This window comes from Salvelinus fontinalis, chromosome 42, assembly GCF_029448725.1.
Source record: "Salvelinus fontinalis isolate EN_2023a chromosome 42, ASM2944872v1, whole genome shotgun sequence".
In the NCBI taxonomy this organism is placed as follows: domain Eukaryota; kingdom Metazoa; phylum Chordata; class Actinopteri; order Salmoniformes; family Salmonidae; genus Salvelinus; species Salvelinus fontinalis.
The window spans coordinates 18520694-18548404 of record NC_074706.1 but is presented as its reverse complement, the minus strand read 5'-3'; the positions used below and the strand labels follow the sequence as shown (position 1 = coordinate 18548404).

The window sequence follows — 27711 nt, the reverse complement described above, 5'->3', positions numbered from 1 at the left end:
AATGTAATCCGTAAGTTGCTCTGGGTAAGAGTGTCTACAAAAAGGAATGAACAGACCATTTAAATTATTACATAGTTAAAAAACATCACAAAAGTAGTGCACTGGGCATTTACTAGTCCTGTATCTGCAGACTGACGTAGAAGTCTTCAGCACCTGCAAAAAATATTCTACATTTCCCCCATCGCAGCACCCCTACCCCCAAACTACTTCCAGCAGCTATCATTATGTTCCTGACCAGGTGTCATGATGTCTGATGAAGAAAATGCTCCGGGCTGTCCTCCAGACCAATAAGAACGGGGTGTCCATCAGGCGGAATACAGGCCGCTGACGGGGGAGTTCATCCCTGACCGAAAGCTGGGCTACCCTTCACTGGAATGCCTCCTCCGCAGTATCCCCTCTGTGGTCAGGATGGAGAATTGCATTGGGGAGGTAAGGCCTACGTCCCAATAAACGGGTGGCTGGTATCCTAGTGGTTAAGAGCGTTGGGCCAGTAACCGAAATGTCGCTGGTTTGAATCCCCGAGCCGACTAAGCAAACAAAACCCTTGTACCAGCCGTTTCCTTTCTACCTGCCACTTTCCTTTTCAATCTATGGAGGGAAGTGAAGACTTGCACATTTCAGGAGGAAGGACAGATTTGGAGTTTGAGGAGAGTTGAGCTAGTCAGATTAAAGATTTAAGCCAATATGTGTCATTTTGTATGAGCTTGTACTCTCCGTATTTCTCCTGTAGATAATGTGCTTCGCCGCAGTCTGTCAAGAAACGGCCCACATCGCTCAGCTGGTCGCCCGTCAGAAGTCCAGCAAGAGGGCGCCTGGCAGCTCCCAGATGCTGAACTGTCAGATGAGGTCGAAATTGGCTTCAAACTTTGTGTTTTATGGTAGGTCTCGTCTGTCCTTGTCACAGTCAGTGTCATCTGACAATGGCTCTTTTTCTGAATGTGTCTTTCCTCGATGGCCCAGTTCACTATTCCTTTGAGAACTTGATTTTTTTTATTTTTATCTAAGAATAAGGGCCTTGCAGACCAAAATTATATTTCTCTCTCCGTCTCTCTCTCTCCTGATTCTTTGCACATATTAATACAATCAGTGAGTGAAAAAGTGAAGCAGGATGCTATCATCACTGACATCTACCTCTTCCATCTCTCCCCTTGTCTTCCTTCAGAGAAGCCTCTAACACAAGTCACTAACACACACCATTGTGTAAGGCATAGGTGGTTTGTGATGTTATACCGTATTTAATGTCATTTGATGTAACATTAGTGCAAAATGTCTTCTCTGCACTCAAATAGTACCAACAGATATTACTCTACCTCTGTCTTTTTTCAGGCCAGACAAGAAATTTAGCTTTTTTCTAGACCGGTGAATGAAGTCAACTATCAAATTTCGAATACCACCCAGAAAGCTCCTGGTAAGTCAAGTGGGACCCACCTTTCTCCAGTTGGAGATTTGGCTAATTCCATGGCAGCAGATTCATAGTGGAGATTTTGTCTGAAATCCGAAAGACTGAGAGTATTTCTTCCTAGGAAGTGTATGCTATGTATGCCCCTAGAGGCCATCTGGTTTTAAATAACATTTCATTAGTCACACATTCCGAATACAACAGGTGAAATGCTTACTTACAAGCCCCAAACCAACAATGCAGTTTAAAAAATACAAGTAAGAAATAAAAGGAACAGTGCATATCTGTCCTCTGGATGCTTTAGTGGTGGTAGTGTTACTGTACAAAACATTTCAAAATGTTTTTACCCTACTGGACATGACTGGCTGGTATACTATGTAATAATGTGTCATCCATTCATCCTACTATTTCCCAGCTCCCTCCGTTACCATCAGTAACGTCTCTGCTCCTCCTCCGACGCCCAAAGCCCTTCAGCCGGGAGGCTGCAACCCCCAGGTGGTCCAGAGTCGGATCTCTGAGGTGCTGAAGAAGTACTGCAGTGGTCTGTGGCTGTCCAAGCTGCCCTCTGTGTACCGGGACATGCACAACCAGGACCTACCTGGACAAGCAGTCATAGACCTGGAGAACTGGACACATAACTGCTCAGTAAGTATCTAGTGGAAAATCATATTCTCTTTGTTTCCCTTCTATCAGCATCAAAAGGAAATGATAGAATAGCTCCCCCGTTATTTTTCACCCACAGATTTTCAGAACATTAAATAGTCACACCTTTTTACTGTAGTGTTTTGAGATGTTTCGTGCACTTTAAAAATGCACTTTGATGCATTGAGTGAAACTTTGTGTTTCAGGTTGAGAAGCCTGTTAGTACCAATCGCGCAGATAGGCTGGTCTACCCCCCTCAGCCCAAACCCCCCAGCACTGCTGTCGCACCAGTCAAACCCCCAACGGCCCCTTATACTGTCAAACCAGCCACAACCCTCCTAGCCAAACCCATCACTACCGCTCCAGTCAAACCAGTCACCGCCAACCCAGTGAAACTGGCCCCTCTATTCTATTCACTGCGGAGCCCCTCCTTGAACCAGAGTCAGACTTCGCCTACTCCACCGGCCCACTTATGGAAGAACTCCCCAACCCATACCCCCACCTCTCCAACTGCCCCCTCTACCTTGTGGAAGCCCTCTCCTTCCCACCTACTCCCTACACCCACCTGCCATTTGTGGAGACCCTGCCCTACGTCCTTCTCGCCCTCATGGAAGCCCACAACTACCTGTTTCTCCCCTACTCCCTACTCCCCCCTCCCTCACCCCCACCTCCCCAACTCCTCCGTTCCTCACCTCCCCCACATGGATGGGCTCCCCTACCCCCAATACCCCTATCCCCCTTCTCCCCTACAGCGGTGAGCATCCCTGCGGAGGCGCGCCTCAGACTGAAGGAGCTGCTGTCTAAATACAGCCACGGCCTGTGGGCCCACGCACTCACCAAGCTCTACCAGGAGACCTTCAAGGTCCCCCTTCCCAGAGGACATCCTGGCCAACCTGTCTCTCTTACTGGCCATCTGCACCATGGAGTACCCCATGCCCGACAACAAAAATAAGGCCATCATTTACGGCCCCGCCACGGAGTACAAGGCCAAGGTAGGGCTGCCTGTTCTCCTCCAGAAATATTCTTGTATTTATTCATTGTTTATTCAGGTGATCATATATTGGAGTAATTTCTGATTCCTCAATTCCTGGAGTCGGGAATCGACTCTTGAAATGGATTCCCTCCCAATCCTGAGCCAACTCCAATAGAAGAAACTGATAGAGTACACATTGACTAGGAAATCTCCCCTATAGGTTTGTGAAGCGCTGCAGGGAACTGTGAGCCAAAACACGATTAGGTGGTGAAAAGTTCAACAAACATTGGCCTATTAAAATGCGGTGAAAAGAGAAGTGTGTGGTAATGGGTTAGAATGGCCTCATGGGGATACTTTTCTGCCAACTTTTTTGTTGGATTTTACAGTCTAGTGTGAAAAATAATAATCATGGGAAGCAGGAAATAATGAGAATGCTTTATTGGCCCTTCCTATGCTAGGCTTAGTTACAGGTGTCCAGTCCACATCACCTACAAGACCCTGTTTATAACCAGACTTGTCTTGTTGCCCATCAGGTGTTTTACCTGGACCACTAGCCCAGTAACCAGCCATGCAGGTGTACTACTAGAAGGCTGTACCTTGTAGGTTTTCAGTCCACAGAGAGTTCAAGGCCCTGTTTATATCCAGACTGCCTTGTTGCTCTACAGGTGTACTACGTGGTCCATGGCTTCTCTGAGGTCCTCAGTAGAACCACGCTATTGGAGCTGCAGAAAGACTTCCTCAAGCTGCCCTTCCATGCGGCTACCTGTACACTAGCTGTTAACCAAGTTCAACTCCCATTTCCCCCGTCTCTTCTGAGCGTCGCAACTACGATGTGTCTACTGAGAAGGATTCGTTGGAAAGACGAGTTGGGATTTGCGTGCTGGAGAATACAAGCAGTTAGCTAAATGTAATGTTTATTTACACGTGACACGTCACCACAGTTGATGGTGTTCCACATTCTTGTGTGTTTAATCTGCTGTCTTTATCCTTCAGGGATCCTCTCAGATCTAAGCACCTCTGGGATGTAATATGAGGCAAGAGGTTGATTTTAATCGCTCTCGCTCTCTTTCCCGCTCTCTTTTCTCTCTCTCCCTCACGCTCTGTCACCGTCTCTTTCTCCATCTTTCTCTCGCTCGCTCCCTTTCTGTCTCGCTCCGTCTCTGACATGCTGGGAGCAGCAGAGGGTCAGCCTCGGAGTGGAGCACATTACGGGGTTAATGGCCTTGCTCTATGCCACACCGGCAGTAGGTACCACATGCAATATTATGTTCTGTGCTTCCTCCAATTTAAAAAATGTTTTTCACAAAAGCTCTGACGAATGCCTGTGACCGATACGTAGGCTTATTGTGGATCGGTGATACTATCAAGAGCAGTGTGCGGTTTCCTTTTTCCTTCATCTTGTGCTTCCTCCATCTGAAATGCATTCCCGTCCTGTTTTGTCTTGCCGTGTGAGGTCATCTATCTCCATCTCTCTCTGTTTCTCACTGTAATGAGGGTTTATTCTCAATTAGGTGTTCATGAATGTGTTGTCCCATATTTCCTAAGTTTGGAGTTTGAATATGTCGGTGGTTTCTCCTCCAGGTCAACAGCACCTATACGAATGTGTCTGTGACCGACGTGTGTTCTGACGAAAGCGTCTTCTGCCAGCTGCCCTCCCGAGGTCGGGTCAAGCTCAACAAGATCCTGGAGAAGATTGAGGCCTTCTTCATAAACCCAGGTACGTGAGGACAGTTGGGATAGTCGCACCATTCTCTTTTTTTGGGGGGGGGGGGACAAATTGCTGTTACACATATAGCCTAATATTGTTATGTGATTCACAATATGTTGTTGATCGTCTCTTCGCCAGGTGATGTCAGAGTCTCTGGTGTCCACGCCGTTCTGTGGGAAGTGCTGCCTGGCCCTGTATAAAGGAAGGTGGTCCAGAGTAGAGGTAGGAGACTGTCTGGAGAATAAACAACATGGGGAAGACACTTGGGGACATGGAAGGAACACGTATCCCAATGGGGTGTTCTCTGACAATACACCTGTTCACCCCAAAATCAATGTAATAGTGAAACCTTATGCGTTTCAAACCAATTCTCTGCTCTGTTATTCTGCGCTGTGCTTGCTTTTACAAAACAGTATGTCCGTGTAACCCTGTCAGATCACCAACCTCCATGGTAGCAGAGTGCTAGATATCAAATTTGATTTGTGGACCTGGGAGTCCCAGCCTCTGTAGAGGTGATAGAGCTGAGAGAGATCCCTCCTCTGTTCCTGTACTAGCTCATGGTCATCCCACCACAGGTCGGACGGAAAGACTCATGGCTTTTTCGACTCCTTGACTTTTTCCACATTTTGTTACGTTACAGCCTTATTCTAAAATGGATGAAATGAAATGAATTTTTTCCCTCATCAATCTACACACAATACCTCAAAATGACAAAGCGAAAACAGGTCATTTTTGGTGTGCAAATTTATTCAAAATGTAAAAAAAACATAGCTTATTTACGTAAGTATTCAGACCCTTTGCTGTGAGACTCGAAATTGAGTTCAGGTGCATCCTGTTTCCATTGATCATCTTTGCAATGTTTCTACAACTTGATTGGAGTCCACCTGTGGTAAATTCAATTGATTGGACATGATTTGGAAAGGCACACACCTGTCTACATAAGGTCCCACAGTTGACAGTGCATGTCAGAGTTAAAACCAAGCCATGAGGTCGAAGGAATTGTCTGTAGAGCTCCGAGACAGGTTTGTGTCAAGGCATTGAAGGTCCCCAAGAACACAGTGGCCTCAATCATTCTAAATTGAAGAAGTTTGTAACCACCAAGATCTGTCCACCCGGCCAAACTGAGCAATCAGGAGAGAAGGACCTTAGTCAGGGAGGTGACCAAGAACCCGATGGTCACTTTGACAGAGCGCCACAGTTCCTCTGTGGAGATGGGAGAACCTTCCAGATGTACAACCATCTCTGCAGCACACCACCAATCAGGCCTTTATGGTAGAGTGGCCAGACGGAAGCCACTCTTCAGTATTTCTAAAAACCTGTTTTTGATTTGTCATTATGGGGTATTGTGTGTAGATTGAGGGGGAGGGGGGGGGACAATTGAATCAATTTTGAAATAAGACTCACATAACACAATGTGTAAAAAGTCAAGGGGTCTGAATACTTTCTGACTGCACTGTATCAACTGTTTTTGTACCACAGGTGTGGTAACAGCTAGCTGAACAGCTGGTTCAGAATGTAATTTGGAAAGAAATTGCAGTAGGCACACTTTTTAAACAAAACTATTAAATTTGCTTGCTTCAAGAGCAGCAATATGATGCTTGGAAAAAGTGAAGCATAGACGGGTGAGTTGATTAGACATTTAGAAGCAGGTGTGATCCACAGCTGGCGCAATGAAAGAATTGGGCCACAGAGTTGTCCTCATTAGCATAGCTTTCATCAGCTTTCAGAAGCCACAAACTGAAAGTAGGCACACTGGATGTCCAAAAAAGACAACATGAAAGGCTCGGACTGATTTTAACCCTCTCTTCCCCTTTAGTTAAAAGCACTTTGAAAAGGGAAAAAGATAAACATGTTTTCGATTGATTTTCCTTCTGTACTGTTAGATCTTCAAGCTTCTAACCCTCTACCTCCTTTCCTCTATGCGCTGTAGATCTCCAAGCTGAACTTTAAAATGAAATGTTATTGATTCTCCTATGTCATGTCAATCTCCATGCATTTTTAACTCTCTCCTTTTCTATAGAGCTCGACGATGGACCAGGCCAAGCTGCTGCACATCTACCTGTTTACCCCTCAGGGCTGCCAGGATGTCACCAACGGTGTTAACCACCAGATGGTGACCTCTGACCTATGGAAGCCTCCCCCGGACCCCAGAAGGACGGTCTCCCTACCCCCAGTTTCCTCGACACCATGGTCGCCAACATGGTGGGTCAGTTTACCCTCGACAGCCCAGCCCGCGCCCTATCCCTGTCTCCAAAAAGACACCCAGCCCTCTGGATGGTGCCGGGGACACGTCAAAAGTGCTCACCCCCACTTTGGTCACCTGCGCTGTCCCTTCTCATGGAGCTTCCCCAGGCGGGCCAGAACATGGACGTCTACGTGTCTGTGGCCTGTCACCCGGGACACTTTGTGCTGCAGTTAAGCAGTTCAAGAAAGCTGTCAATTGTTGCGTCCCAAATGGCACCCTATTCCCTACATGGTGCACTACATTTGCACAAAAGTAGCGCACTATGTAAGGGAAAAGGGTGCCATTTGGGACTCTGCACAGAAATGGTTAATGGTGGAATTAGTCTTAGACTATGATTTTGTTTCGTCTTGGTGATCACGTGTATTTGTATATATATGTTTGTATATTTTAGTCTGTATTGTTGAACTCAAGTGACATGGATTTCTTTGCCAAACTGTAAAAATGATTGCTTTCAGTGTGAACTAAGATGACTAAAAACACATGTAAAGTATGTAGAAAAGATAACGGTGCTTTATCATTTTTTAAATATAATCTTTGAGGAATGACAATCACCAAAAGAAAAGCTAGACAGTCAGGGAGCATTTAATGTTCAAAAAACAATGACTATAGGAGTATATATTTTATTATGTTTGTACAAAAGAACACATATTAGCCATGGCAAAATGCACAGAATTGCAGGTAAAGGTATCTTACCAACAGATGCATATCTGTATTCCCAGTCATGTGAAATCCATAGATTACGGCCTAATGAATTTATTTAAATTGACCGATTTTCCTCATACGAACTGTAACTCTTGCATGTTGCGTTTTTATATTTGTGTTCAGTACATTTGAAATGTGTCAAAATCAAACTCAGGACCTGTACAAGCTGATGGGAGCGATGGTCCTTTACTACAACCAGAGGGAGGAGACGCCGGGGCCCGGAGATGTACAGAAAGGCCAGGTCTACGCCGCCAAGGTGGACCATAAGTGAGTGGACAGATTAGGGCTTGGAGGCCTCCACAGTTTTTTTGTTGATTTTATACAAATGAAAAAAGCCAGTCACACACTTGTCTCTGGAATGAAGTCTGTTGACGTCATTGTGTTTTTAGTCCTAGCTGATTTATGGGCTTTGTTTTGTTTTCACATGGCTGAGGCAATACAACTGTTAGAGAAGAAGACCCTGGTGGCCCATGTGGAGTGTGGTGGAGGCGGAGCTTCCCTGGGACAGGAAGGTGATTGGTTGATGAATTTATAGAATTTATTTGAGAATTTACAAAAAATACATAAATAGCCAGTAGCGACATACATTTCAAAAAGGATAACACAAAGTCACTGGTTGCATCTGAAATGGCACCCTATTCCTTACGTAGTGCACTGCTTTTGATCAGGCCCCATTTCAGAGGAGAGACATCTGGTTTCACAACGTCATGGCTGACTTCCCAGAGGAGCTGAGTACCGCCCCGTAGAACCGGACTGGATAGACAGAGCGTATAAGACTGTGGTATCTTTTTCTTATGCCACACAGGTAGAACTCTGCCAGAGTCTATCACATATGCTGAAATGATTTACAGCACTACATGCAGCATATAACTGTTGGTATCCCTTTCACTTATTCCACAGGTCACAAAGATCTGCCAGAGTGTCACAGGTCATTGAGGAGCTATTTATGCAGAACCGCAGTCTTATCAGCTTAGCAATGTCTGAAGCATAGAACTGATTTTTTTTTCTCCCTTATATGTGGGGGGGGGGGGGGGGGGGGGGGGGTGAATCAATTTGCAGTTGTGCATATACAGAGAAAGGGATTAAACAGCAGTACCGACCCCATCGATCTCCTTAGTAGGTTATGTCGTTCAAGTGTATACAGTATACAAAAAGTGTCCTTTATCGTTCAGTTTCAATCTTCTATCAAATACTTTGCATAGAAAGTTTGTCCATTTGTCCTTCTAACTTGTGATTTTGTTTGTCTTTTACTTACATTTTAACTTTTAAATAATAATGTATTTAAGTCGTGTTTCAATACCTTGACTTTTGAAATGTATTTGACATACACTTATTTAGCTTTTTGTGCGTGGCATCTCACAGTATTAACTTTTGAAGGAAATTGATGAATGTAGATTTAGCTGAATAAATTATTCATTAAAAAGCACTACTTTGTTATTAGTAATGAATGATAATACAATGTATAACTACTATGCTGTTTATACTGTGAGTGGAATATGAAAGGAGAATTCTGTTTGTGAATTGTGTTCAATTAAAACATTATTCGAAATGGTATTCAAAGACAAAGGTTTTTATTATTTACGATAAACGCGCTATTGTTTTTGCTGTTATTCTAATGTACCGGTAATGTCTACTCTACCGGTAATGTAAATGGCGAGTATCATTTGATGTCCATGTAGCGCACTTGCCTGGAGAATAAGTGTGACGTCACTTGACTGGCAGCGCCGGGTGAGGAGGAGTAGGGGTTGGTGAGTTTACTTTGCCTTCGTGGGAGTGTTGTACTACATTACGCAAACTACTGAAAGACAAGTTGAAAGCTAAGTTAAGGATTTCAACTCGACTGCAGTTGACAACATTCGAGGATATCCGTGCGGATTCCGAACTTTTTCCCCCCTTGGTTGCGGCGTACTTTACTTTTCTTGTATGAAGCGACTCTTTAGTGTGACTCGACTGGCCAGAAAAGAATCCATATCTGGTCAAAGTATTCAACTGTCACAAAGCGGGACCCGTTCGCTATAAATAGCCGGGATAAGCAGTGGAGGAGGTACGTGCATATGAAATAACTTCTTGTTCTAGCGGACTAGTCCTTAACAAATACAGAAACTCACGAATAATTAGCATATAAAGAACTTTTGCCATATCTCATGATTTAACCCAGACCCTAACTGACGCTTCAAAGGAACCGGTGTTCTCTCGAAGTGTGGGTAAAAAAACTGAAGTATTGTGTTACTTTGAATAAGCAATTTGTTCATTTTAGTATTTATAATGCAAAGTTATGCATTCTTTTCATTTTCTGCCTGTCATCGAATCTGCCTATGAATGACAGACAGCTGTCTGCCTGCATAAATTCCCGACCTATATCTTGTTAACCTATGGCTTTTAAATCACAATTGAAGTGTACTTTTAAAATAATACCAAAATATTGCAGGTCTACTACCCAATGACAAAAACAACCTTTCGCATTATTTTTTAAGCCTGGCCTGCTTTGCATCAACTCCAGAAACTGATAGGGACAATTACAAGCGTTCTAAACATGAACTTATCTCCCAACTCCACTACTTTCCTAATACAGCATAACATTGTTTGCAGTTAACATAATCGATTTTATATTGGAACAAATGGGCATTTGAAATAACATTGTGAAAAGATTGTCAATTCAGGCATTTTTCGACAGATTTAGTGTTAAGCTCTTGAATGTCACTTGTATTAGCCTAATGTCTTACAATTTGTGCTGTGTGTGTAAGTAGTACTTATGGTATGTGGTTGTCTTACCTAGCTACCTTAAGATGAATGCACTAAGTTGCTCTGGATAAGGACCTTTGCTAAATGACTTAAATGTATACGTAATGTAGCACGATAACCTTGAGCTAGGAAACTACGAGACACCGTCATTATGTTCATAATCATGCATTGCTACATCAGACTCCAGGCCTCTGTAAATGTGTTCCCTTTCCCAAGATGACTGGGATTGACAGGGGAACTGTTTTATCAGCTGTCCCCCATCAGGGTTTAAGAGGCAGGCCAGGCTTTATGCTGCAGTTTGACCCACAAACCTTCAACTCCTCACTGAGCAGCAGGAGGCTAGTTTAGTTGTGAAGCCAAACAGACAGAGTACTGGGGAGTATTTATTACGCCGATTCTGTTGAATTTTTTTTTTTTTTTTACTCCAAATGGAAAACGTTTTGCAACGAAAACGAGTTTCTATTGGACAAATTCAGGTAGGTCCTTCCCTGTTTTGTTTTGTTCTGTTTACTTCTAGAAAAGAAAAGTACTGCAGGCCTATTTCCTTAAAACAGTGGTTTCAAAATGTTTTTGGGTCGTGATCCCCCACCTAAAGTTAGTAGTCTACTTTACATGTAAAAAAAAAAAAAAAACTACTATGGGAAGTTAAGTTCAATGGCAGTGGTTCACAAATGTTTATTTTGACCCACATGAAGATTGTAGTGTTTTTTTTTACATGACCCATCAAGCCAGTCCCAATTTGCTCCCTACCCCTTGGCCCTAACCCTCTGATGTTTGTAGATCTGAATTGTCTCCGTAGGTATTGGCCTAAGCAATGTAGTGGTGAAGCTTCCACTATATTGATTAAATCTTACAGATCTGCAAACATTGAAGGGTAAGGGATGTTTCGAGCCGTGCTCTGGGCTTGGGACACAACCCACTAGTAGAATCCAACCCCACCCAGCATTTTGGGGGGAAAAACTCTGCCTAAGGTAGTTGGCTGAAGTGTTGTTGGACCTGCAAACAGCATTCTTAATACATTTAAAAATATATATTTTAACGACATCTCTGGACATTCCAGGCCATTAAGCAACACAAGTTAGTTTCTGTGAGTCAAGGGCCCACTTTTCAGTGTTTAGCCAATGCATCACGTTATTGGTGTTTACCAGTAGTCTCATCTCAAATTTATTGGATAGATGTGGTGTTTGGATTTTGCTGGTAGGTCTGCCTTATGACTCAGCTAGTAGGCCTAACTGGATGTACAGTAGGTCTGCCTTATGACTCAGCTAGTAGACCTAACTGGATGTACAGTAGGTCTGCCTTATGACACAGTTAGTAGGCCTAACTGTAGGTCTCAGCTGGACTCAGCTGGTTGACCAATCAAACCATATTGACTTAACCTTGTCTCATCTGTTTTTCATCCACCTTCTTGCAGACTTCTTTTTGAAAACGTTGCTGGGCACTTAGCTGCCTTTTTTTTGGTGTTTTTTTTTGTGGGGGGGGGGGGATTCGTTGGGATTCTATCGCGCCGCCATGTCCACCTCCTATAAGAAGGAAGTAGTGAACTACAGGGACGTGGACGAGGATGAACTACTGAAGAAACTCTCAGAGGAAGAGCTACAGAGGCTGGAGGATGAGCTGGAGGAGTTAGATCCAGACGTAAGTCTAAAACTCTGATTTTCTTGGTGTGTGTGTGTGGTTATGCATACATGGTTATCTGGAGCTAGGAGTTCGATCCTGACGCAAGTCTAAAACATTTATCTTTGTACAAGCTCATCAGAGATGAGAGATGGTCAATAACAGAACAGTGCATTAAATCACGCTAGCACGTTCAAAAGTTTAGGACTATGAAAAGATCCTTAAACCAAAACATACAACCCTCTATGAAGTAGACTGTGGTATAACATTCAGATATGAAGGTTTACAGGTGTACCAGAGCCCTGGTTAAAAGTAGCTCACTATATAGGCATTACGGTGCCATTTGAGAAACATAGGGAGAATCTCATTTGCGTCCCCTCGCCTCCTCAAAACCCATTGGAGGAGATGGTCTGAGGGGTGGGACCTCTGGCTTTCTCATCAATGGGTTTTAAGGAGGCGAGAAGCAAGGACTTGAGGAATTTGCAATTGAGATTCTCCCACAGACTAAGACTGACAAATGATACTCAAACCAACTTAGTCAGGAGTAGATCTTAGCTGGAAGCATTGTTGGATGATGATGATGTATCCCCAGTCTGTCAGATTGATTTCAGATTTCATAACTTTAAAAAAAACGTTTTTTTTTTTTAACCTTTGACATTCTTTTTGAGCACGAACATATTAACCTATCATATCACTTTCATATCATATATTAGCCTATGTATCGTATCACTGTATATTCGATTCTAATATGCAGTTGCAGGTCTAAACAATACAGTGATCCTCAAACCATCTTCCAAAACCATCTTCCAAAACCATCTTCCAAAACCATCTTCCAAAACCAACTTCCAAAACCAACTTCCCAGTGAAAGTGGAGAAAAACAGCAATTTCTCAGTGTAGACCTCATCTGTTATATTATAAATATGTTAAGTTGTCGGCCTATTATATATGTATGATACTGTATAATGCGGCGGTGCTTGACTTCATCTTTATCCGTAAGTAGTTCATCTGTCGAGGTGTTGACACAAGCTGTAATAGGGTTATGATGAATGGTCGACAGCTCACATCAAGTCTGGACAGCTACAGTACCAGGAGAGCCAGCCCAGGCTTAGATGACTGGGGGAGTGTGTGTGTCTGTCTAGTGGTGCTAGTCTGTCTTTCCCTGACTTTTGACAATATCGCCCAGATCTCCCACAGAGCCATGTTAAAGAGTTAAACTATGTCAGGTATAAATACTGTGCTCTCTTTAAGTGGCCAGTTCACTGTAGGTGCTGAAAGATAAGATAAGATATTGGTCTATCGCTATAATATGGACCTGGTTTAGCATTCTGCGGTCTAAGAATAGCTGTCTGGGAACTGCCTTTGTTATTTCTGTTGGTGTTATTTTAACACAGTTAGTGATTGTGTGTGTGTATGTGTCCTTTCACTCTTACATTCGGTTATGCGTCACACTAGGAAGTGTGTTACTATCTCAATGTTTAATGTTTGAGAGTGAGTGGAAATGTAGTATATAAACAAGTGCAATCCCACCCATTGCTATCATTATTGGCCAATGACAATCCTTCCCTGTGGTTAGAATACCCTCTTACCTAGTGTAAGTGCAACTCATTGTTAGCATTATCGGCCAATGATCAATCCTTCCTGTCTTTAGAATGCCCTGTTGCCGGCCGGGATGAGGCAGAAGGATCAGACCAAGAAGGCGCCGACCGGAATCTTCCAGAGAGAGAACCTGGTAGCCCACCTAGAGAAGCAGGCCAAGGAACACCCTGACAAGGAGGACCTGGTTCCGTTCACTGGAGAGAAGAGAGGTATGACCGCAGGCCCCAGAATACCACTATAGGCCTGTGCTTCACTGGAGAGAAGAGAGGTAGGACCCTGTTAGATCCGATCTGAGCACTGCCATAGCGCCGTGCCGACCACCATTCTATTTAAATACAGTCAAGGAAGTAAACTAAAATTCCATGTTTCCTCATTGAGAAGTGTGGTAGGAGCCCAGTTCCCTTTTGGTTCATACTCCAGATAGGTGTAACCAATATGTCATAATCTCCACTTGTGGTGGTGGAGCCATCCTCCTATTGTTTACATGTAATCCTGTCAGATCTATGAACACAGAAGGGATAGGGGCTAGCTTGGCTAGGGGAAGTGGCTGAAGGCCTACATGGACCGTGGCCAGGGACATATAAGCAGTGATAATAACCTTGTGAGGCGAACCCTACTGTCAGCGGGCCGAGATACATTACCGCCATGTAAATAAAGTCCTACGTCCATCAGGACCAATCAGTGGTCTCAGACAATATCTAGTTCCAGGAAACTGGACCCAGTCACAACCCAGTTTTTATGCTGGGTCATCTGTTCTTGCCTATATCTGGACATATCCAGCTACGAAACTGCCTGAGCTGAGTCTGCCTACCTATCAGACCAATTATGATCTCAGACAGTCTGGTTCTGGGAAACTGGGCCTGCCGCAATTGAGTCCTCTAGTTCGTCCTTCCTTATATCTGGACATATCCAGGTAGAAATCAGGGACTGGTGCCAGCTGACTCATCCCAGATCAACTCAGGTGTAGATGTAGCCTGCTGGGTATCAGCCTGCCTCTCTGTGTGTCCGCCAGACAGCGTACAGTCTGGGGGGATCAGTTTTAGCGAGGTAAGGCCCGGAATCTCTAATCTTGATCACATAAGGATAATTATTTGGGATGCGAGATGATTTGTAGATCACTGATTCTGCGCAGTCCGGCTGCATTGTTGTCGATCTCAAACTCTCAAGCAAGCACTGTGTCTCAGCCAAGCCTGATAGGTGACAGGTACCGACCAACCACAGAGACGAACATCCTGCTACATCCTGGCACCCAGCAGCTAGCCTGAAGGTGAGGTGACTTTCCAGTTGGAAGTTGGAACGTCTCCACTGGTTCCACAGACCACAGAACAGATAATCCAGGCTACAGTCAAAGCCAGCAGGACAGACTGTGCTGTAACGGATCCTGGACCTGAGGCTGATATGAGTAAGACCTCAGACCTCTGGCCATGTATTCATAAAGAGTCTCAGAATAGGAGTGCTGATCTAGCATCAGTTTAGCCTTTTAGAGCCAAATGAATATGATTACATGGACAGAGAGAAACCTGATCCTAGATCAGATACGGTAGACTGTGGCTACATCCCAATTCTCTTCTCCTCAAAGTCTACACTTGCACACTTCCCGTTATGGATTTACTCCCTCCAGCCAATGATTCCTTTAAGATCCATGACGGGGAGTGTGCAAAACAAGTGCACAGTCTGCAAACTTTGGGAGAACGGTTGATAATTGGACCACACACACAGCCTGTCACTGCTGCCTTCCTCCCCCCAGTGTTCGTTCACATAATCCTGTTCCGGTGAGCTGAGGCTTGGCCGGGGCGGCGTGACATGGGGCGCTACATGTCAGACATGGCTGGGTATAACACGAGAAGGTCTTCGCCCCATCTGTCCCAACAGGCTGCCTGGCTTTTTACAGCTCACTCTGAGTGACGATATGAGAAGCGCCCCATGATGTAAGATGCTATTGCATATCAGCCTTGTATTTTCCATTATCAGCCGGTGTAACCAAGATGGAAAGCAATGTATGGTCATGTTCACTGTGTAATGGTAGTTGGCTACTGGTGATTGGGTAATGATCAGTCTATTTTAGTATTGAGGCATTGATGTTTCTGCTTTCCTGCAGTCAAATGACCAATTAAAACATTTCCTTACAAACGTTCTAGTTCTAACGAGCTAGTTCAAATTCAATCAATCAAATGTATTTTATAAAGACCTTTTTACATCAACAGTTGTCACAAAGTGCTTTGCAGATACCCAGCCTAAAACCACAAAGAGCAAGCAATGTGGATTCAGAAGCACGGTGGCTAGGGAAAAAGTCCCTAGAAAGGGAGGAACTAGGAAGAAACCTTGAGAGGAACCAAGCTCTTAGATGTGTCCAGTCCTCTTCTGGCTGTGCCGTGTGGAGATGAATAGTGGCATGTATTGTATTAATGACTGTCCCCTATCTTCCAGGTAAAGTCTTTATACCTAAGAAGATGGTGGACCCCATCATGGAGAATGTGACTCTGGAGCCAGAGCTGGAGGAAGCACTGGCCAACGCCAGCGACGCTGAGATCTGCGACATTGCCGGTAGAAAAACATGCACCTTCACGTGCACACACCCATTTACAGACCGACGTAAACAGATCCCTTTTTGCCATGTTTCCCCGCTATCACCGTTCCTCTTTCATTTTCAGTCTATTCACCTATCTTCGGCTAATAAGTCGAAATCCACGCTAACTAAACAGTCCCTTTAGAACGATCACTGACACGAAATCAACTTCACTGTTCAGTCCTCCGTCAGTAACTTCCTCCTTTCCTCTCTAACTCTCCTCTCTCTTCTAGTGATCCCACCCTTCTTCTCCTCCTTCTCCCTGTTCCCCCCATACGCTGCCATTGTCATCACCCCTTCCATTACTGCTCCTCACTGCTGTTGGACACCATGGTTGCCCTCTCTCTGGGCCTTATGACAAGCAGCCGCGGTATTTGCCAGCCCACACACTAGCTAGGGCCGGGACGATACCAGGACTCGTTAGTATCGTGGCAAGGAAGTAAAACACCAAGCGAATTTAGCTTCTTTAGGAAAACTGCTCTAATGCTGGAAACAACCATCATTATGTTGTCATCCAGAGTCACATGTATTTATTTTCCAAGCTGTAGCATACTACATTTGACATACAGCAGGTTTGTAAAGGATCAAAGAGTTTGGACGGCTTTTTGTTTTCATTTTTGCCTCAGTACTGGTTCATATACTGCTATCGTCCCGGCCCTAACACTAGCTGCACATTATCTTGACTGCATTTCTCCCCGCTTCACTAAGTGTTAGTGTTAATCAGTGACTAGTGGTTTGTTTGCCAGCGTTTGTTTTGGTCCTCCCAGACATTTCCAATGGTTTGTAATTAATCCATAGCCTCCTCGTGGTGAGTTTCCAACTAACTCTTCACGGCTGCTTAAAATGGACCGCTCGTTCTCCGTTGTTTATCTCAAAGAAAACGAACTGTTCTCACACTCTCTATCATTCTGACAGATGAAAATAATACACTGGCTCTTTTTTCGTTGCTTTTCTGCTGAACTGCTCTCTTTTCACTCTCTTTTGTTCATTGTGTGCTCCAAGTCATCTACGGTGGTCCAGAAAGCACATTTTATTTGAGTTTTCCCATCAAACTGGACTACAGATAAAACTACTACGACTACTAATAATAATAATACATTTGATTTAAAGCGCTTTTCAAAAACCTAAGCACTCTGAACAGCAAAAGAGAGACGGGGGGAAAGCAAAGCTAAAATTAAAGCTAAAACTGTGATCTGTTGCGATAATCAAAAACATATTGACTAGTCAAGCATGTTCCTGCAGTTCATAGGCACCGTTCTAACTGTGGCAGCAGAGCACACCCAAGCCAGGGAGAATGTCTGCATTGTGTGACGTCTGCAACAGTGACACGTGCTATTTAAACAATGTATTTAATAATCTAATCAAAATCAAATCAAGTTTATTTTATATAGCCCTTCGTACATCAGCTAATATCTCGAAGTGCTGTACAGAAACCCAGCCTAAAATACCAAACAGCAAGCAATGCAGGTGTAGAAGCATAACAATAATGACTTGCAAACGCTGGCATCGACACACGTGTTGTTCTTCAGTATGTCTGGCTACGACAGCGATGACTATCTACTGCTGTGTGTGAAATGTTTTGCGAGCCGATAGTTTGGCTTGGATGTTTGCGAGTTTGAACGAGGCAGCTCTCAAGGCCCACTTGCGGGTGTCCTGTCTGCTGTCTTAGTTCAGCATATGATGTTTACTTGACTAAGGAGAGCGTTGGCACTCACGCCCACGTCAACTCTTCTGTGTTTATCTCCTCAGTGTTCACATCATTTGACACAATGTACTCATCTCCCTCTCTCTCTCTGTCTCTCTCTCTCTCTTTCCCCTCTATTTCTCTCTCACCTTTTTGTTTCTCCCTACTTTATATTTCTCTCTCTCCCTACTTCTCTCTCCACATCTCTCACTTAATGTTTCTTTCCTGTTCTCTCTCTCTCTCTCTCTCTCTCTCTCTCTCCTTTTGTCCATCTCTTCTCTTCCCTTCCTCCAGCCATTCTGGGAATGCACACTCTGATGAGTAACCAGCAGTACTACGAGGCTTTGGCCAGCAGCAATATAGTCAACAAACAAGGCCTTAACAGTAAGTGTACCGTGTGTGTGTCTGTATCCCTCCTGTCAGTGCCAAAGCTCTCGGGCATCGTTTTAACGATTCATCTGTTTATCCTTTCATGTATTGTACTTATTAGGGTTTTTCTTTTCAAGTGGATTTGAGAAAGAGTGGCACCAAAGCGTACGTGTTTCAGACAGTACAGAGAAGTAAAAAAATATACCATGAATTGGAACCAACGTCAAAGGTCCAAAGAGAACTGGACAAAATGTTCCTGTTACAACTGAAGGCTTTTACAATCCTCCGTTGCAACATTTCTGACGTTAAATAATATAATTGAAAAACGTGTTGATTTAGCCAAACAAACTTTAAGGGCAGTAAATATTTATTAACTTTCGACATTCAACACCAAGACTGCATTTGTTATTACTGATTTACATTATGTACTGTGCATTCGGAAAGTATTCAGACCCCTTGACTTTTTCCACCTTTTGTTACGTTACAGCCTTATTCTAAAATTGATTAAATTGTTTTTTCCCCCCTCATCAATCTACACACCATACCCCATAACTACAAAGCAAAAAAAGGTTTTTAGAAAGTTTTGAAAATGTGTTTTTTAAAAATCGGAAATATCACATTTACATAAGTATTCAGACTCTTTACTCAGTACTTTGTTGAAACACCTTTGGCAGTGATTACAGCCTCAAGTCTTCTTGGGTATGACGCTACAAGCTTATCACACCTGTATTTGGGGAGTTTCTTCCATTCTTCTCTGCAGATCCTCTCAAGCTGTCAGGTTGGATGGGGAGCGTCGCTGCACAGTTATTTTCAGGTCTCTCCAGAAATGTTAGATCGGGTTCAAGTCTGGGCTCTGGCTGGGCCACTCAAGGACATTCAGAGACTTGTCCCGAAGCCACTCCTGCGTTGTCTTGGCTGTGTGCTTAGGGTCGTTGTCCTGTTGGAAGGTGACCCTTGGCCCCAGTCTGAGGACCTGAGCGTTCTGGAGCAGGTTTTCATCAAGGATCTCTCTGTACTTTGCTCCGTTCATCTTTCCCTCGATCCTGACTAGTCTCCTATTCCCTGCTGCTGAAAAAAATCCCCACAGCATGATGCTGCCACCACCATGCTTCACCGTAGGGATTGTGCCAGGTTTCCTCCAGACGTGATGCTTGGCATTCAGGCCAAAGACCAGATAATCTTGTTTCTCATGGTCTGAGAGTCCTTTAGGTACCTTTTGGCAAACTCCAAACGCGCTGTCATGTTCCTTTTACTGAGGAGTGGCTTCCGTCTGGCTACTCTACCATAAAGGCATGATTGGTGGAGTGCTGCAGAGATGGTTGTCCTTCTGGAAGATTCTCCCATCTCTTCAGAGGAACTCTGGAGCTCTGACAGTGACCATCGGGTTCTTGATCAACTCCCTGACCAAGGCCTTTCTCCCTCGATTGCTCAGTTTGTCCGGGCTGACAGATCTACGAAGAGTCTTGATGGTTCCAAACTGTGTTCTTGGGGACTTTCAATGCTGCAGACATTTTTTGGTACCCTTCCCCAGATCTGTGCCTTGACACAATTCTGTCTCGGAGCTCTACGGATATTTCCTTCGACCTCATGGCTTGGTTTTTGCTCTGACATGCACTGTCAACTGTGGGACCATATATAGACAGGTGTGTACCTTTCCAAATCATGTCCAATCAATTGGATTTACCACAGGTGGACGCCAATCAAGTTGTAGAAACATGTCAAGGAGGATCAATGGAAACAGGATGAAACTGCGCTCAATTTTGAGTCTCATAGCAAAGGGTCTGAATACTTATGTAAATAAGGTGTTTCTGTTTTTTATTTGTAATACATTGGGAAAAAATTCAAAAAAACCTTTTTCACTTTGTCATTATGGAGTATTGTGTGTAGATTGATGAGGATTTTAAAAAAAATGAATCCATTTTAGAGTAAGGCTGTAACGTAACTAAATGTGGAGGATCTGAATACTTTCCGAATGCACTGTACGTATTGATAATAACACATTTTCTGCTGTCTGTGTTATCCATTGTACTCAGTATAAGCCTGTGTTTTCCTATAGTTGTCGTCCAGTGTACTCAGTATAAGCCTGTGTTTTCCTATTGGTGTTATCCATTGTACTCAGTATAAGCCTGTGTTTTCCTATAGGTGTTGTCCAGTGTACTCAGTTTAAGCCTGTCTTTTCCTATAGTTGTCGTCCAGTGTACTCAGTATAAGCCTGTGTTTTCCTATAGGTGTTATCCATTGTACTCAGTATAAGCCTGTGTTTTCCTATAGGTGTTGTCCAGTGTACTCAGTTTAAGCCTGTCTTTTCCTATAGGTGTCGTCCAGTGTACTCAGTATAAGCCTGTATTTTCCTATAGGTGTTATCCAGTGTACTCAGTATAAGCCTGTGCCTGATGAGCAGCCCAACTCTACTGACGTGGAGGAGACGCTGTTGAGGATGCAGAGGAACGACCCTGACCTGCTGGAGGTCAACCTCAACAACATCAAGGTGCTACATTACATTGATTCACACGCACACGGCCAGTTAAATAGATGTATACGATGTCATTATGTTCTCCTACTATACATTTTATTTCCTATTTCTTCCTTTAGTCATTTAGCAGACGCTCTTATCCAGAGCGATGTACAGTAGTTAGTGCATACATTTTCATATTTATTTGTACTGGTTCCCCGTGGGAATCGAACCCACAACCCTGGCATTGCAAGTGCCATGCTCTACCAACCGAGCCACACTGGACCCACATAGGAGAGAGACGTATTCTCATAGTACCACACTATTCTCAGTCCGACTTCAAGAGGTCAGGGAAAACCTCTACTCTGGAGGTTGTTCTCCAGTCTTTTTCAAATGCATTTGTATTCGGTCCATTTAAACCGTCATGTGTGTGGCTTTATTGATTGTGTTCCAGAACATTCCAGTGAAGACACTGAAGGCTTATGCAGACGCCCTGATAGAGAACACTGTAGTGGAACGCTTCAGCATCGTGGGAACCAGGAGTAATGATCCCGTAGCCTTTGTGAGTATTGCTGTTATGTCTGTAACAAATCACCTGCACAAATGATTGTAGCAGTTACATCAGACAATGTGAATGTACACATCTCCAAGTCTTAGTTAAAAAGTCATCTCCATCTGGAAATTCAATTAAAAAACGACCTCCCTTGGCATTGATACCTGGGCCTGTGGCCTGGTCAAAAATTCAGTACCAGTCAAAAGTTTGGACACCTACTCATTCAAGGGTTTTTCTGTATTTTTGCTATTTTCTACATTGTAGAATAATATTGAAGACATCAACACTATGAAATAACACATATGGAATCATGTAGTAACCAAACAAGTGTAACACATCAAAATACATTTTATATTTGAGATTCTTCAAAGTAGTCACCCTTTGCCTTTGACAGCTTTGCACACTGGCTGCTTTTACTTCACTCTGCGGTCCAGCTCATCCCAAACCATCTCAATTGCGGGTGATTGTGGATGCCAGGTCTTCTAATGCAGCAGTTCATCGCTCTCCTTCTTGGTCAAATAGCCCTTACACAGCCTGGAGGTGTGTGTTGGATCATTGTCCTCTTGAGAAACAAATGATAGTCCCACTAAGCGCAAACCAGATGGGATGGCGTATCGCTGCAGAATGCTGTGGTAGCCATGCAGGTTAAGTGTGCCTTGAATTCTAAATAAATCACTGACAGTGTCACCACCAAAGCACCATCACACCTCCTCCTCCATGCTTCATGGTGGGAACCACACATGCAGAGATTATCCGTTCACCTAATCTGCGTCTCACAAAGACACAGCGGTTGGAACCAAAAATGTCAAATTTGGACTCATCAGACCAAAGGACAGATTTCCACGGGTCTAATGTCCATTGCTCGTTTTTCTTGGGCCAAGCAAGTCTCTTCTTATTATTGGTGTCCTTTAGTAGCGGTTTATTTGCAGCAATTTGACCATGAAGGCCTGATCCTGTTCCTAGGCCGTCATTGAAAATAAGAATTTGTTCTTAACTGACTTGCCTAGTTAAATAAAGGTAAAATAAAAAAATAAAAAAATTCGCACAGTCTCCTCTGAACAGTTGATGTTGAGATGTGTCTGTTACTTGAACTCTGTGAAGCATTTATTTGGGCTGCAATTTCTGAGGCTGGTAACTCTAATGAACTTAATCTCTGCAGCAGAGGGAACTCTGGTTCTTCCTTTAGTTAGCGGGATGCGCGCTAATAGCGTTTAAATCGGTGACGTCACTCACTCTGAGACCTTGAAGTAGTTGTTTCCCTTGCTCTGCAAGGGCCACGGCTTTTGTGGAGTGATAGGTAACGATGCTTCGTGGGAGGCAGTTGTTGATGTGTGTAGAGGGTCCCTGGTTCGAGCCCAGGTAGGGGTGAGGAGAGGGTGGACGCTATAATGTTACATGTATGTAGGGAAAATGGAGCCATTTCAGACACAGACATGCCTGTAATTATAGCCCGTATAAATATACTGTCCCCGTTTGCTGTATCTCTGTGCCTCAGGCCCTGGCAGAGATGCTGAAGGTGAACACCACACTGAAGAGTCTAAACATAGAATCCAACTTCATCACGGGGACGGGTATCCTGGCTCTCATTGCCTCACTGCAGTCCAACACAACCCTGCAGGAACTCAAGATCGACAACCAGGTACAATGAAATACAGCACAGTCGTTATTGGAGGCCTGGGTAATGCCAAAATGTCACATATATTTCTCAATGATGCTGTAAGATGCCAGATGTCAAATATATGTCGACAATCCTTCCTTCAAAAGGACCGTTCTCTGGAAACCATTTTGTGAAAATCCTAAAGAAATCGTGGTCTTTTTTGTTGTTATGGTTTCGTGAGGAATCACCCTATTTTTGCCCGTCACGGTACCCAGCCCGACTAGTTACACTAAGACGTCACGAGGACCACTTGAGTCTACTGTTTCAACAGGGTCAGATTGTAAAAAGCGAATCATTAAAATCATTCATTGTGGTGTGATATTTCTGCCAGTGCGAACACTTAGTAGCCGTTACTCCTTCCCAGTTGGCAAAACTGGTTGAAAGGACATCATTGCAACCTGCTTAACCAGATTGCAGCCAAAACTGGTTGAAATCTGGTTGTTGCAACGACCTAATTTCAACCAGTTTTGCCCACGCTGGGCTTCTTCTTGCCAGTGAATAATTTTTCCTGACATAAACTATGCTGAATCTCTTGATTCCGTAATGTTTTATATTTATACACTTTACTAACAACGTCACCTTCATTTATTCATTGTGCTGAATCATGGATGAACAATACCCAGCGGACAAGCTGGTTGAAATGACAACCAGAAATGGCATCATTGTAACCAGTTATTTCAAACAGGACATTGGGAAATCATCTAGGTTCACTGGTTTACACGACGTAATGTCTGGTTTTAAATTGCTTTGTAATGGCGTCATTTCAACCAGTTTTACCCGCTGGGGGATTCCTTCCATGTCCATTTTTCCCCACCAATTATTTAAGCTGCCCATCTGACAGTGCAGACAGGCTCAATCAAACGCTCAATTTGGAAAGGAAACAAATACTATTTGAACCCAGGTCTCATTCCCCCTCTCCCCTTCCTCCAGAGCCAGCCGCTAGGTAACAAGGTGGAGATGGAGATAGCCAGCATGCTGGAGAAGAACACCACGTTGTTGAAGTTTGGCTACCACTTTACCCAGCAGGGCCCCAGGCTGAGGGGCTCCAACGCCATGATGAACAACAACGACCTGGGTGAGATGATGGTTCTGCTAACGCTAACAACCTGGCTGAGATGGAGGTTCTGCTAGCCCTAATGCTAACAACCTGATTGAGGTTCAAAGACTCACTCACAAACAATAGATTAAAATCTCTCTTTTATACTCACTGTTTCTCTCCCATCGGTACTCACAATCTTAGAGATGTTCACCTACCCACCCACCCGCTCACTCCATTTTCCAAAACAACGTTGAACTAAAAAATCCTGCCGGAGAAGGTGCAGAGCATGCGTCAGATGTAACTAGACCCCGTAGTAGCCCATTGTAATCCATCTTAATTCACCATCACTGTTTTATGTAACTAAATAATGGGAGGAGCCAAGCCAATCACAACACTCGGCTGTTTGGATCCCTTCCTGGATGATGACCTCACTAGAACTAAAGTGGCGTTCCAGTGAAACACTCCCAGACTTCCCAGTGTGATCCCTCACAACAGCTGAGACACCACTAGAGACATGGGCTTGCGTCCCAAATGGCACCCTGTTCCCTTTGTAGTTCACTAACCCGTACAGTAGGGCTCTGATCAAAAGTAGTGCACTACATGGGGAATAGGATGCCATTTGGGATGTACCCTCAAATCGGTCTATTCAGGGACTTGGGTTGTTGCCTAACACATTCGGAGCCGTCTGATTGGTCCAGAAACCCAAGGGTTGGGCCAGAGCCAGAACGCACGTGGGTAAAGCGGCGGTTTGAAAATTCACCATTGGCTTTGATAATCTGATTGGTTAGAGATGATCTACTTTGTTTACTACAACACCACTCATGCCCCTCGACACCACAAACGACTTCAGTGACGGCAGACTAAAGTCTGCAGCGAATGACAGAGCAGCGGAAAAACTTAGTGTGAGTCATCGGGCTAAATGTTTTGGGTCCAAAACACATGATCAAAGACACGCCAGGTCTTGTACTAAGACTGTAAAAACAAAATAAGAGATGGTCTTGTACTAATCTCTTGGAACTAATGTATTGACCTAGTTTGCACACAAACATCAATGTGTCATCGTGGTTGTTTTACATAACGATGACATTTCTCTTGAACACAGCATGGTACCAGTTCTATCTACTTCCACCAAAGATGTGCATGAGGCGCTCTCGTCTTGGTTGACGTCTGGTCGATCGTAGTACTTTTCTCTTCAAGAATGAGTGAAAGGGAATGTATGTCAGATCTGTCAACTGTCACTCGCTGTTTGTGTGTAAGTGTGTGCGTGTGCTTCACTCATATTGCTCGTGTTTGTGTGTGTTTGTTTGTTTATGTGTTTAACACTGTTGTGTTGCAGCTCGGGTAATCCGATCTGATCATCACTCGGACGGTTCCTTTACCCTCACTCTGTCCGTGCCGGAACTGGAGAGGGCATTTGGTAAAAAGTTCAAGCCGAAACTCGCCAAGACCAAGAAAGTAAAGACAGCAGTTGTATCGTCTTCCTCGTCCTACCTCTTCAACCCGCCGCTTCTTTTCCTTGAGTTCTACCCACAACTCCCTGCGTAGTGCCTTCCATTCCTCCTCGTCATCTCTTCTCTTCCCGACAGTGGCAGATCTGGCAATCTTTCTTCAGTAGTTCTTAAGTGGGTCTTTACTGAAGGGGACTGCTTGCTTAAGGGCTTTTTACAGTTAAAGCTTCTATTTTCTTCTTAACTGTCTCTTTCAAACGTTTGGAACAGGTTTTTTTTTCTGCTTTCTTTACCTGTTCCCAAATCTTTCAAACTATTCCTTCATTGCCATTCCTTTGAGTCAAGTATTTGTTGTGTTTGAATAAAACCTGATTTTACCGAAGGTGCTGATATGTTTTAATAGTTGGTCTAATTTCAATTTCTTCTTCTCTGACCATAGTAAGAAAGAGAAGGCTTGAAGGAGGTCCCATCTTCCCCAAGTGTCGGACAAGCGTGTAGCGCCGTGCCCGGCGGCAGCACTGCCCGGCCCTGCCCAGCCCCATATTCAGCCAGACGCCCTCCAACAGATATCCCATCAACCCCTGCTTCCCCAACCCTAACCTCGACCCCTCCGCGATGACAGAACTCGTTCCAAATCGAATGTCAGGGGCTTTGGCAAATCTTGTTCCTACTGTGGCATAGAGTTGATCTACTATTGTAAATTAGTTTTTTTTCCTTCACAGTTTTCTACTGATATCGGTTTAGATATCTTCAGTAATAATAATATCTGGTAATTGTGACAGAGAAGCAGCCCACCTATACAGAAAATATTTATTTTGTTGTTAGTTTGTTTACTGGAGATGAACTTGTTGTGGTTGAAGATGAAATGGTGTTACATCCATAATGTATATTGTACCGCATGCCATGGGCAGCAGATAGCCTAACGGTTAAGAGCGAAAGGTCGCTGGTTCAAATCCCCGAGCCGACTGGGTGGGAAAAAATCTGACGGATGTGCCCTTGAGCAAGGCACTTAACCCTAATTGCTCCTGTAAGTCGCTCTGGATAAGAGCGTCTGCTAAATGACTAAAATGTAAATGACTTAACTTGGTTATGATGTTAATACCACATTACGTTTTTCAGCATTTTGCAACCACGTAACGTAATGTTTTTCAGTGTGAGGTTCATATAAGATAAGTTGTTAGCCTGCAGTTCATGCTGTCTGTAAGCAAAGGCACATAACGGTACATGGGAGCTATGTTCAGAGGAATTGTTGCAGATTAAAAACATGTTGAGGTGTAAATTGTTTGTTTGTCCAAGTTTACCCCATGGAGACAGCCACTAAAAGCTGGTCCTAGATCAGTTTGTCCGCTATGGTGTAAATACTGTAGTATTACTGATCTCTAGTCAGTTTAAATCTTCTCAGTCAAACCTTACACAGAGAGAGGTTGCTACTAAGCGTTGGTTCTAGATCAGTTTCGTGACCAAGTCGATAGCTTTCATCTGGTCAGTCTAAGTAGATATGATCCTTTGTTGACAACACTTGTTAAATCCACTTCAAATCAGTGTAGATGAAGGGGAGGAGACAGGTTAAAGAAGGATTTTGAAGCCTTGAGACAATTGAGACATGGATTGTGTGTGTGTGTGCCATTGAGGGTGAATGGGCAAGACAAATAATGTAAGGGAGTTGCAGCATTCCCCCCTCCCCCGTTTTCAGTTACACTGGTAGAAATGCTGTCAGTTGAATGTGTCTGCAACCCAAAAGTGTGCAAACTATGAATTCACTGTAATCACTCTGTAGCCTATCAAAGCTCAAGAAAAAGCATGAAGACAAACGACTTGTCCTGTCTGTTGTAAGATCCTATGAGATTGTTCCTTAATGAACACTCCTTCAGGTATTGTTGCTATGTGGCCAGGTATCAGAGTTGTCATGCACCATTTGTTTTTGAGGGGAGCACTGATGACTAAATTCAATATCCTATCATTAAATCGGTGTAAAATAAACTATATATATTCTATTGGATGAAGGATGGATGAGGGGGATACGTGCCCCCTCAGATTCAAAGGGCATGATGCTACTGATTAGGTATATTACTGTATGGTCAAAAGGGACAACTATAGTGTGTACAACAAACCATCCCAATATTAAATACTGCTGAATATGACTGTGTTTTCCCTGCCCTAGCCTGGCTGTTGTTATTTCTCTACAGTATTTGCAGTATTCTACAGTATTGAGTGTTTTTGTTAGATAGTTCACATTATTGTGTTTTGTTGTTGTTCATGGATAAATCAGGTTTGAAAGTATTTTGTACTGTGTTTATTTGTACTGTTTTTACGCTTCT

The 27711-nt window shown here is 43.7% G+C and overlaps 1 protein-coding gene and 1 pseudogene across 4 annotated transcripts in view; both read left to right on the top strand.

Moving 5' to 3' along the window:
• The first annotated feature begins 96 nt into the window (after positions 1–96).
• Positions 97–8658, top strand: LOC129841090 (tudor domain-containing protein 7A-like; annotated as a pseudogene).
• A 729-nt stretch (positions 8659–9387) lies between these two features.
• The window catches only part of tmod1 (tropomodulin 1), an 18743-nt gene continuing 419 nt past the window's right edge, over positions 9388–27711 (top strand). The window contains exons 1-11 of one of the 4 annotated variants that reach the window (XM_055909803.1): positions 9389–9713; positions 11826–12049; positions 13678–13834; positions 16053–16169; positions 18170–18259; positions 20602–20732; positions 21151–21258; positions 22745–22888; positions 23837–23981; positions 25282–25400; positions 25833–27673. In XM_055909803.1, coding sequence (XP_055765778.1) covers positions 11924–12049; positions 13678–13834; positions 16053–16169; positions 18170–18259; positions 20602–20732; positions 21151–21258; positions 22745–22888; positions 23837–23981; positions 25282–25400; positions 25833–25835 — 1140 coding nt within the window. In that variant the 5' untranslated portion in view covers positions 9389–9713; positions 11826–11923 and the 3' untranslated portion in view covers positions 25836–27673. The other 3 variants (XM_055909802.1, XM_055909804.1, XM_055909805.1) reach the window with 3 other exon arrangements.